The sequence below is a fragment of the Pistacia vera genome, unplaced genomic scaffold (assembly GCF_008641045.1).
Source record: "Pistacia vera cultivar Batoury unplaced genomic scaffold, PisVer_v2 Contig10, whole genome shotgun sequence".
In the NCBI taxonomy this organism is placed as follows: Eukaryota; Viridiplantae; Streptophyta; class Magnoliopsida; order Sapindales; family Anacardiaceae; genus Pistacia; species Pistacia vera.
This window is the reverse complement of record NW_022195027.1, coordinates 218,627-230,856: the sequence shown is the minus strand read 5'-3', so window position 1 is coordinate 230,856 and position 12,230 is coordinate 218,627. Positions and strand designations below refer to the sequence as shown.

The 12,230-nt window shown below is 35.1% G+C and overlaps 1 protein-coding gene across 1 annotated transcript; it reads right to left on the bottom strand.

Moving 5' to 3' along the window:
- Nucleotides 1-930: 930 nt before the first annotated feature.
- LOC116121738 (transcription factor bHLH18-like) lies at nucleotides 931-2,888 on the bottom strand. The gene is made up of 4 exons (XM_031407707.1): nucleotides 2,823-2,888; nucleotides 2,190-2,765; nucleotides 1,699-2,070; nucleotides 931-1,586 (listed from the first exon to the last, which is right to left on the bottom strand). Exons 1-4 carry the CDS (start codon nucleotides 2,886-2,888, stop codon nucleotides 1,512-1,514), a joined length of 1,089 nt encoding a protein of 362 aa, XP_031263567.1. The 3' UTR covers nucleotides 931-1,511.
- Between the last annotated feature and the right edge of the window lie 9,342 nt (nucleotides 2,889-12,230).

Genomic DNA, 12,230 nt, shown 5'->3' with positions numbered 1-12,230 from the left:
TAACGAGTAAACGATTATATCAAAATTTTTCTTAAAAAGAATCTGATATATATTGTCAAAAACTTTTTTACTTTTTGATATTTTAATTAATGGACTATTGGTGATTATTTCTTGGACCGAAAATTCATTTTTCGTAAGCAATTATCCTAGCAACCAAAGGAAATACTTGTGGTAGCATTAACAGATGCAACCAGAAATTTCATTATTTCTCTCTCTCTTTTTATTTTTTTATGTTTAATTTCATATCAGACATAGGTTATTTACGGTAGAGAAGAAATCTCAAAACTTTACTTCACTAAATTGTTACAAGCAAGATTAAGATACACATAAAACTAGCAAAAGTAATATTTGAAAAAAAAACAAAAATCAAATTTGGAATTTGGAACTATAAAATATTAAAATCCAATAGATGCTAGCATATCATGATAGCATCACAAAGTAATGCAGTCCCAATTCCCAAATTATGGGAACCCATTCATGAACAGATAAATGAAATATCTGCCATACATATATATAAAGACTGAAGAGGTAATGCATATAGGGATCTCACATGGACTCACTGATCGATAAATCCTCCAACTGTTGTTCTTAGGACGAATAGATCAAGACCAATAATTGCTTTCCGCACATGTAGTTGCCAAATTATCTTGATATTTTATAAGACACCTAGCATATATATCAATTATGAAGAATGGGCTCATTATCTTGATATTTTATAAGACACATAGCATATATATCAATTATGAAGCATGGGCTCATTATCTGCACAATTCATTAATATATAGCATTTAATTTACTCCAATCATCATAAATAAATAATAAGCAATTACTCAAAATGAAATATAGGAAAACAAAAACAAAAACAAAAAAAATCAAAAAAAGAGAAAGAGAAAGAAACTAGAATTTAACAATCTGTATTCCACTCATGAGTTGAAAGTTACATTGAGAAACGAAAAGGAAAATATCACAACTCCGTCACAGTTGTAAGAAGGGGTTTCAAACAGAAGCCAAAGAAGCAAATTCCACAATAACCCTAAAAAAAACACTACATCCAATCTCTTGAGAGAATGCCTGTTTATGTCTCTGTAGCAATAAAGACCATGATTTCTTTTGATAAAAGAAGAAAGATTGAGATCCCATCATCCTCGGAATTAATAAGAATAATGAAATCTCGTACCCCCGTCGAAAACCCTAGGGTAACGTAAAGCCGTGGCGATTTCTTGTGCAGGATGTGGGTAATTCAACGCGGTTCATTGACATAAGTGAACCACGCAAAAACAAGTAGAAAAAACCCTCCGGCAAATCGAAACGTGCGGGAAAACAAGCGTTGAAAATGGTGAACATGGTCGAAAAAAAAAGAGAGATTAATTTAGAGGCCCAATTTTCTCTCGTTAGATTTAAAAAGTACTTGATGTGCTAACGCATCACTTATCCTGATATACACATACTTCTGATATACAGGTCGATAAGACGAAAATCCTCCATTCTTGATTTGAGCTTAGTCTATCATATCACATAAACTTCAATAAAGCCATTCTTAGGTCTTTCACGAGATCCTTCATTGTCATGCTGAATTCTTCATTCTTCTGTAAAAATTGAAAAAAAAGATTGTTTGTTAATTTGACTGTAATACAATTATTAATTTATTATCCTGTTTAGACTAAAGGTAAAGAATTTATATATTTTAAGGTTCATTACCTGAGCGATTATGGTTATATCAAGAGTGGAATTTCCGAACGGCAAGATACTGCTATTGACAATGGAAAGATGAAGATTCTCAATTTCGGTTAATATTTTTGGGAGGAATCCTTTCTGTTTCTCGAAGTTGATTCGGATGAGGACATCTTTATCTGAAGCTCTGGCTTCAATTTCTGGGAGTGCTGCGTCGGAGGTACCATCAAAATTCTCATCAGACGACGAAATTTCATCTTCTGAAGATACCTGAGACTTCTTCACGAAAACCACTGATTCCACCGTTCTCTTCTTGGTCTGTTCCTCAAGGACTTTCACACGTTCTTGAAGCTCTTTCATGTACCTTATAGCGTCTCCAAGAACTGAAGCTTTGTCCATCTATAGGCCAGGAACAAAAGAAATTAAAATAGAGGTATCAGACAAATTATTAAAGGTGAAATTTAATGATATTAATTAAGAAGAAGAAGGAAAAAAAAATATATATATATATATAGTACCTTCTTTAGGTCAGGAACAATAGCTGAAAGAGCTATAAATCGCTGGCTAAGCTTTTCTCTTCGCTTTCTTTCAGCCATAATGTGATCATGAGCCAACGAAGGAGTTCTTGTCATTGAATAACACTTTTTAGTCCCATGATTAACTCCTGTAGCATAATTTTGACTCTCCAAGGAATTCTTTTGAGCCAAATGCTGGAAATGAAAATTTCCGGAAGTCACTGTCTCGTCCTTAGGCGGCTTCAGGGAGCAATTCGATTTCTCAAAAGAAAGGAAGTGAGAGGTTGGTAGAGAATTATTTGAAGATATGTGCTCGGTGGTGGTGCTAGAGTTCCAGCTGTTAGTCGTCTTAAGTTGCTTGGTGGGTCGCTCAAAGCTTGTTTGAGATGTTTCATTTGAAGAACCACTAAAAGTTGTGGAACTGTTTTTGGTTGTGAAAATTGGGTAAGAGGAGTTGCTCTCAGATGAGAATGATTGTTTTAAATTACCTTCCAGTGCAACTGCTATGTCTTGTGTGTTGGTTAGCTCTGAAAGAGAATCCATATGACATTGATGAATGATGTTGTACTCATCCATTCCCTGAAAATCCCAAAAGAAATGTTCAAGAAATACTCATTCAAGAAAATGAAAATAAACTTCAGCTTTAATCAAAGATATCAACTGGTTCCAACCCCTCATGGCATCTCCATGGCCAAAGGGCATTCTTTCCCATTTTCTAATTATTGTAGGGTTTAGTAGGGCTCCAGTTTTGAAGCCAGGTTTCCAAAGAAAACGCTAAAGGACTTCTGTATTTTTAACCAAAAAAAAAATCAAATCAAATCAAAGAGATCAACTATGATCTTACCAGTTCAGTTAACCATTTGGCTGATGACACATCCATTTTTTGCAGCTTCGTTATTGAATTTCAGAGGTTATCAATTTGGATGATCCTGAAAAGAGCAGAACACGGATTGAATTTAATACATGTGAAGACATAAAGTATGTCAAAAACTCCAAGAAAAATTAGACATAAATTTACCTTCTTCTTCTTCTTCTTCAATACCAAAAACTGGTTATTCTTTTCCAAGAAAGTTGAAAATAAGCTTCTCGTTCTCTTACTCTTATAGCTCTTGTGATCCATCAATTCTGCGAACCCACGTGTGAGAGTTTTGTCTTTAGCTTCTCATTCTTTATTCTACTCTCTCATTGACGTGAGATGGAATCATAAACACTTGAATATAAAATAATTCCAACTTGATATGGAAAAAGATTACGAATCAACCCGAACCATTAAACAAATAATATGTATGCTTTCATAGCCTACCAAAATTAAACGAGTAATAGGAAATTTGTTGAAATAGTCATTTAAGCCTCCATCAGATTTTAAATATTGATGATGCCCAGTATGATTTTATTTAAATATATTCCCACTGGAGCTAACATCACAGGCCCACCTCATCAATGATTGTAACTGAGCTCATATTATGAAGGTAACTTCATTTTTTTCATCGTGTGAAAAGGGAGAAGATCCAAAAGGATGGGGAGACTTGCAGGTGTAAATTGACATTGAATTAACATATAAAAATCTTTACCATTTCATCAAAGACGCAAGTTTTTTTGGTATAAAATATGCATCTACTTTGGTTGGTTAAGTTGAAACTTACAGGTGTCTTTTTTATGAATCAAAGTCGATAATAATTCACTGTCAAAAGAAAGTTAAGAATGAACTTTAATACTATTTTGTAATAGTTCCAATTCAACCAACTAGCGAATACTATCCCTTCTGGCCTTTTCACATGATATATATATATATTTTTTTTTTGTCAGGGAGGGGGGAAGGTGGAGAATAATCATACATAAAATATAATATGATAAAAAATATAAAGGTTACAATTCTTTTTTAAACAGGATAAAAGTCTCTTACTATTTATAATATTCGTGTCACATAATTCAACTGGTTCAAGGAATGGTTATAATCTACACTTGATGTTACCAGCACAATATTAAACTTGTTTCAAGTGGAATTTAACGAAATACTTAAGGGAAGAACTGGAGATGAGTTGGTCAGAAATACAAATAGGAGAAGGGCATTAAATTTTAATTCAAAGGTTTGGGAAGTGAAGCCCTTCTTCCACATCCTTCGTAGAAGTAAAAAAAGGTGAAAACCCTTTCTAAAAGAGAGGGGGAACTTTCTTTTTGTGCGATTAACAACTATAAAGTTAGCTGTTGCTGGTGACGTTCAACGACTATAATTGGGTTTTATGATAATCTTTTTGGGTTAAAGATGCGAAAAAATTGTACTGTTTTTTAACTGTCGCGCAAGTTTTAGAATTATTTTAGCAATTAACAAATAGGATATTTCTTGTAGATCGATCAAAAGCTAATTGATTTTGCAAGTTAAAACATGAATATAAATTTATTTTCATTGAATTTAGTCAAAATGCATGTGATAACTATTAATCCAGCATATCCCAAAATTAATGGGAGCAACTAGCCTTCCGAGCACAAGCTTATTGATTTTGCAAGTAAAAAAAACATGCATAAATATAATTAAAAAGTACAACTGAGAATTAGCATATAGACTGGCGTGCTTAATTTCATGCGTGCCGTTGAAGTATTTTTGTTGGTCTCTGCTGTAATTATCATTTCCAAGAAATAATAGGAGGGTGAAAATTAATCGTGAAATCAAAGTATAATATTAAGAAGAACTAAGGTGGCAATTATTTCATGTTTAATTAAGCACGTGATAAGTTTTACAAGCCAGCTAGAACCAATTAATTTAATTAGTTTTGTATCATATGACGAAATACAACGCAGAATGGCATACATGTGATAAATTTATATGCGTGTAATTGCATTAAAGTGGGCATTAATTTTTATTTTATTTTATTTAGTTGAGGCCCTCAACTATTATTTCTCTTAAACCACACAAGTACTGTATCTCCATAGAAATCAAGCATATACTAGTATGTATGCCATGTTCAATTATTTTTATCAATTATCGATTGCCAAGTTGTGCTTCTTATAGTTATTATTATTTTTTTTTTTTTCTTATAGTTGTTATTAATTTCTTTAATTCACTAAAATCCACGGAATTCAATTTTTTTTTCTTTTTCTATTTAAAACTGAAATCAACGAGAACTTTCACCTTCAACCTTGGTTTAAACAGCAAATGCCCGTAAAAGAACTAAATCTCCCTTAGACAATAAACGCATAGATTATTCCAAAAATCTTATCCTAAATGATATGTAATCCTGTATGGTATTGAAAGAATAATTTGATAAATGATATATCCATAATCGGATGATATGTCATTCGTGGTGAATTTTTTAAAATACATTTTGGGTTAGTACAACATTACCTATTTATAATAAAATACTTTTAATATTTTTTTTTTTTTATATATAAGTAATTCAGTATTAAAAGGAAATTTTAGATATACATAACCTTATCTACACACAAGTTTAGTTGAAATTAAAACTCAAAAACGATAAATGAGATTGAGGTTAATCATGGAGATTATGAGATTTTTCAATTCCCGAAATGTAATGGTCTAGAAGAAACCTAAAATTTTCCAACTTTTAATAGTTATAACCTGTTGTCTATTAATACCAATCCTTCAACCTGCAAGATCAGCCACAAAACAAAACAGAATCTGCAAGAACAAAGCACAAACACACAACACAAGATATACTGTAAAAAGAAAAAAAAAAAAAAAAAAAAAAAAAAAAAAAAAAAAAAAAAAAAAAAAACACCAGATATACTGTGGTTCGCTTGTTCAAAATAACAAGTTACATCCACGTTGAACTCTAGAATATGGAGCTCGCTGCCTAGTATTGATTTCCTCAAGATTACACTTTACAGAAGAATCTTCTTCACTGATATTCCCAGAAACAAACACTCACTCACTTCCCTGTATCCCGCAAATCCTAATAACCCTAGAGTGTTCTATAACCTTCAAGGAACCCCTGCCCTCTAACACAACCTAGATAGATTCACACAGAGAAGAAACCCAGAATGAGCATGAAACCCTAACCCAGACCAACGAATTTTACAGAGAAAACCAAAAGAATGCCTAAACTCGATTGCCCTCAATACTGAATAGTCCCCTTTTATACTGTTGACTTCTGAATGCATTTGAGCCGTTGGATTTTCTTATCGTTGATGGCTGAGATTCATTTGGAATAATGAAAACAAACGATAGGTTTTGTTTCCTGGTTAAACACGTCGTATGCTTCACTTATTAACAATCTCCACCTTGAAGTATGTGGAAGTCGTTTCAGCAAAGTCAGTTTAGTTGAGCAGCGAGCATTTCCATACTCCTTTTTAGTTCTGATTTTGGTTATCCCACATGTAATAAGTTCAAGCAGTGCTTGAACTTTGCAAGTGTCACACCTTGGTTCCCATGTCTGCCGGGTTGTTTTCAGCTGGGATCTTCTGCAGGTTCACTTCTCCTTTGGAGATCATATCCCTCACAAAATGATACCTTACGTCAACATGTTTTGTTCTCTCATGTACACGGATTCTTTCCAGATGGATGGCACTCTGACTGTCTGAATAGACGTCACAGTTCCATCCAGCACTTGGCCTCTTTCAGGAATCCTTGTAGCCAATGGCTTCTTTGAATGTGTCGGTTACGCCACGTATTCAGCTTCAGTTGTGGACAAAGCTACCAGTGGTTCAGTTGGACTTCCACCTGATGCAGTTTCCTCCAGAGTAAACTGATATGCTGTGTTGGATTTCCGCGAATCTCTATCACCTGCAAAATCAGAGTCTACATACCCAACCAGATCAAGTGTGGAGTTTCTTTACACAGTTTAGACCAACATTTTTTGTACTTTTATGTATCTTAGTACCATTTCAAAGCTTCCAGTGATCACCCCAGGGTTAGACATGAATCTACTTAGAAGTGATATTGAATAAGATAAATCAGGTCTTGTCTGATCATAGAGTACATAACAAAACCAATGGCATTTGCATATGGTATTGTTTCCATTTTTAGTCTATCAGGTCTGTTTTGGGCTTTGGGCTTTACTAAGGATGAAGTGACTTGCTAGGGGCATTGTGGTACACTTAGAGTCACTCATTCCAACTTTAACACAAGTTTTTACAGATAAGGCATCTGATGCAATTTTAGGCTGTAATTCTTCCGTTTCTTTCTATAGCATACCTAAAATTTTCTTAGCACAACCCAAATCCTTCATTGTCAAATTCAGCATGCAATTTCCCTTTCAAATCCTCAATTTGGGCCTTAGATTTACTAATTATAGCATGTCATCAACGTTAATAACAAGTATACAGGATTTGTATTCGCATGTCAAAATAGAAACAGTTATCATGCTCACTTCTAGTAAACCTATGCCTACTATAAGGAGTCAAATCTTTTGTACCACTGCCTAGGTGACTGTTTGAGACCATACAGGGATTTATGCAACAACATACATATCAGGGAACCTTTTATCCTTAAACCCTATAGGTTGACTCTAAATCTGTTCTTCTAATTCCCCATGCAAGAATGCAGTTTTAACATCTAACTGCTCTAACTCAAGGTCATAATGGGCTACTATAAAGCATCAATCTTATAGTTTTAAATTTAACAACAGGTGAGAAATTTTCAGTAAAGTCTATACCTGCTCACTGGGTGATCCTTTGGCTACCAGTCTAGCCTTATACCTTGGTGATCAGTTTTGTTTATGCCCTCCTTTAGCTTGTACAGCCACTTACAGTCACCAGTTTGACATCCTTGGTTTTGGAACCAGATCCAAGTTTTGTTCTGCCTCAGAGAGTCCATCTCCTCTTCATGGCAGAAGCCAATGTTTCTTGTCCTTGATTGACTGCCTGTTCATAGGAGTCAGGTTTCGTCCTTTGGATCTCTACTCCAGCCAGCAGGGCTGTGTAGATGAGGTCTGCATAACTAACTGAACCTTGCTGGTGGTCTTATTCCCTTCTGGTTCTCTCTGGCGTTGATACTGAGCCAATCAGTTTGTTGGTCACATCAAAGTTTTCTTCACTTTCATCTTCACCATCAGGTTCAGTATTGGTTGTAGTGTGCTCAATTTCATATTCTGGTTTCATCATTATGGTCTCAGGCTCCTGTTCCTTGTTGACTCCACCTCAAACTGAGTACTGTCTGTTTGCTGTGATGTCTTCACATGTTGGCTTGAGGTACCTGCACTGTTATTAGTAACCCTACAGGGAACACAGATTCATATAAAATAACATCTCTCCTGATGATAACCTTAATCCCTGGGTTTCTCTATCCACAGCCTATATCCTTTGGTTCCTTCTTGATATCCCAAAAATACACATCTTAGGGACCTAGGTTCTAATTTTCCATCTACTGTATGTGCATAGGCCGCCACAGTCAATACTCTTAGGTGGTTGAGTGAGGGTTTTCTTCCTGTCCACCTTTCTTCGGGCACACAGAGCCAGTTGCACTGAGGAGTTCTATTTATCAAATAGGCAGCTGTGGTTAAAGCCTCTCCCCAAAGGACTTAGGTAGTCCAGTGTGAAGAGGAAGCACCTAACCTTTCTACAGTTTTTCTTTCATCCTCTTAGCAACTCCATTTTGCTGAGGTGTTCTCCTAACTGTCCTATGTCTCATAATCCCCTGGTCTTTACAATATGCATCAACTCAGTGTTACAGAATTCCATACCATGTCAGTTCTGAGTGCTTTCACCTTTTTCTCCAGTTGTTTTCTACTAAAGTCTTCCAACTCTTAACTTACTTAGTGCCTCATCTTTGGTTCTAAGAAGGTAAACCCACACTTTCCTACTGAAATCATCCACTATGGCTAGAAAGTACTATTTCCCCCATGAGTTTTGACTCTTTCTGGACCCCAAAGGTAGCATGAAGGTAATCCAAACATCCCACGACAGGTGAGTTCCTTTGGGAACTCAGCCTGTGCTGTTGCCCATGCACAAATCTCACAAAACTCCAAGTCTGATACATTGTCATGTCCTAAGTACCCCTGCTGTTTGAGATAGTTCATACTAGTTTGGCCTATATGGCCCATCCTCAGGTGCCATTTTTCTGCATTAGAAGTGTTAGTAGATATAAAAGCAGAATTAACATTCAACTGATAATATTGTCCACTCATATTAACAGACCATGCCTTTTCACACCCTCAAACAGAATTTGATCATTCTTGTACACAGTAATCAACCTTTTTCAGCTCTATAGCTACAACCTGCTTCATCCGTGTGCCTAAGATCAGTTACGCTTAAGCTCGGTATGTACCTAACTTTGGTTAACATTATTAGTTTGCCATTTTTAAGTCTAAGAGTAATGTCACCAACTCCTTGAACCCTACAAGAGTTATTGTTTCCATGAACACTATTTAGGTTCACCAGTTATCAGGTTTTGAAACCAGGTTTTGTTAGGGCTCAATAAAAAGGAACATCCTGAGTCTACGACCCATTCATTAGCAACTTGAAACTGGACACAGTAAGGGCTTCAGTGATTTCAAACTATTATTAGAGGATGCTAGGTTACTCTCTGTACTAGTCTTTTGCTTCGTAATCCAATCATAGCAATTCTTTTTATGTGACCAGGTTTGTTACAATGGAAGCTTTCCTAGTCTCTGACTTAGACTTATTGTTATTATAGCCTTTGCCTTTCTTCTTATTCTTTGGCCCTAAGTTTTGTTGAACCCCCTTTACAGTGTCTTTACCAAATGACCAGTATCTTGTTTTCCTTTTACAAAGAATTATTCCCATTTCTCTTTTGTATTTTCAACTCTAGTTCTCTGGATTTAAGCCACCATTATTAAATCTACACTAGGGACTGTGCCAGTGTACTGTAATGCATTCTTTACTACTAATATTCATCAGGAAGAGAATTTAACAAACGATTGCAAGACTAGAATCTCCTAATTCCTGATCAGTTCTTTTAGCACTATTGTTTTTTTTTAGAAATTCTCTAAATTTTCTTCTAATGACTTAGAGGCATCCTCTATAAGAAAACAGAGCACCTTTCAAATGCTAAATTAGGAGCATTTTCAATGCATACAGAGTTCGAGTTTACCCTAGAGCTCTTTAGGTGTGTCAAGACCATCCACTTTCCGTAGAACACTATCTGATAAATTCATGATTATCAGATTGTATGCTTCTTCATCTATCTCTGCCTCTTTTTTTCGTCTTTTCTTCTGGCCACTTGGTTTCATCTTTTTCCAGGGCTATTCCCCCCTTGTTGTGGGATAAAAGTGCCTTCATTTTTTTCTTCCAGGTATTGAAATCCATCTTCCCATCATACTGGGATATTCTACACGTGTGGTAGTGCTTATCATATTTACAATGATAAGACAAAGCAGTATAAGAGTACGTGGCTTTGTTACACCAGTGTTACCAAATACTACCAGGCAATTTTTAAGGAGGTCACTGGTATTCCAGCCTATATACCCTTAAACCAAGACAACCCCTAATCGGACAAAAAACCCTAATTTTGATTTTGCCCTATTTTCTTCGATCCCTTGTGTATGTGACCTAACTCACAAATTAGCCCCAAGACTCAACAATTTGATAGCCTAATGATCTAGGGACCTTTAAATCGAAAAAACCCCCAAATCTGACAAACCCTAATTTTTGAGTTCGTCAAGATTTGAACTATTTCTAACCCTATACTCGATTAAGACCTAAAAGGCTCTGATACCACTGTTGTATATTAATACCACCTTCAACCTGCAAGATCAGCCACAAAACAAAACAGATTCTGCAAGAACAAAGACACAACACACAACACAAAGATACCGTGGTTCGCTTGTTCAAAATGAGCAAGTTTACATCCACGTTGAACTCCAGAATATGGAGCTCGCTGCACTAGTATTGATTTCCTCAAAGATTACACTTTACAGAAAATCTCTTCACTGATATTCCTAGAAACAACACTCACTCACTTCCCTGTACCCGCAAATCCTAATAACCCTAGAGTGTCTATAACCTTCAAGGAACCCCTGCCCTCTAACACAACTCTAGATAGATTCACACAGAGAAGAAACCCAGAATGAGCATGAAACCCTAACCCAGACCAAACGAATTTTACAGAGAAAACCAAAAGAATGCCTAAACTCGATTGCCCTCAAATGCGTGAATAGTCCCCTTTTATACTGTGACTTCTGAATGCATTTGAGCCGTTGGATTTTCTTTATCGTTGATGGCTGAGATTCATTGGAATAATGAACAAACGACAGCGTTTTGTTTCCTGGTTAAACGACGTCGTATGCTTCACTTATTTAAACACATCAAAATTGGAGTAAAATAATCAAATTACTAATCAAAACTATCAACTTTCCATAATGAAGTGTAAGGACGGAGAATCCATTGTTAGGAACTCGCTATATTATAAAGATTGACAAGCAACAACCAATTGATTTTGTGTGATCTTTGAAGTATTTCTTTATTCACATGAAATCAAACTACCTTGTCTTGTTAATCCAACCTAATAATAGACAAAAACACAGTACACTTTCAAGTGGACCTACTAAAACCCTTATCACTTGTGCTATATCTATCTTGATTGTTCGATATAATTAAGGTCTATATTTGAAACAATATTTTGTTTTTCACACTGCAATTAATTAATCTTTCTGAAAAACTGCTTGTGAATTTGCAATATATTTTTTTTTAAAAATATCTATATATTAATAACAATAAGAAGAAGAAAAGAAATCTAGATTGTTGATTATATGGGAAAAAACAATAACAACATTGAACTTGCGGCTACACAGCATGCCCAAAAGCAAAAAGTAGTAAAATGCTACACTAGTTAGCTCTAGTGCTCCAATTTTCAAAGGGGTTTTGTTGTTTTATTTTTTAAAAGCAAGAAACTCGCTTATATACTAAATAATATGGAGCTCTTTAAGATGTTTTTATAAGGAAAATAATCAGGGCAAACAAATTACCTAATAAAAAATATATTTACTTATCATATCTATATTTTATAATTGGTTCAACAATTATGTAAGGGAGGCTTAAATATTATTAAAACCCGATATCAGAATTTGGAGTGCTTTACCTGAATTAATAAGTGCAGGCCTTCCAGAATTTTTCCCTTTTCACCAAATTATC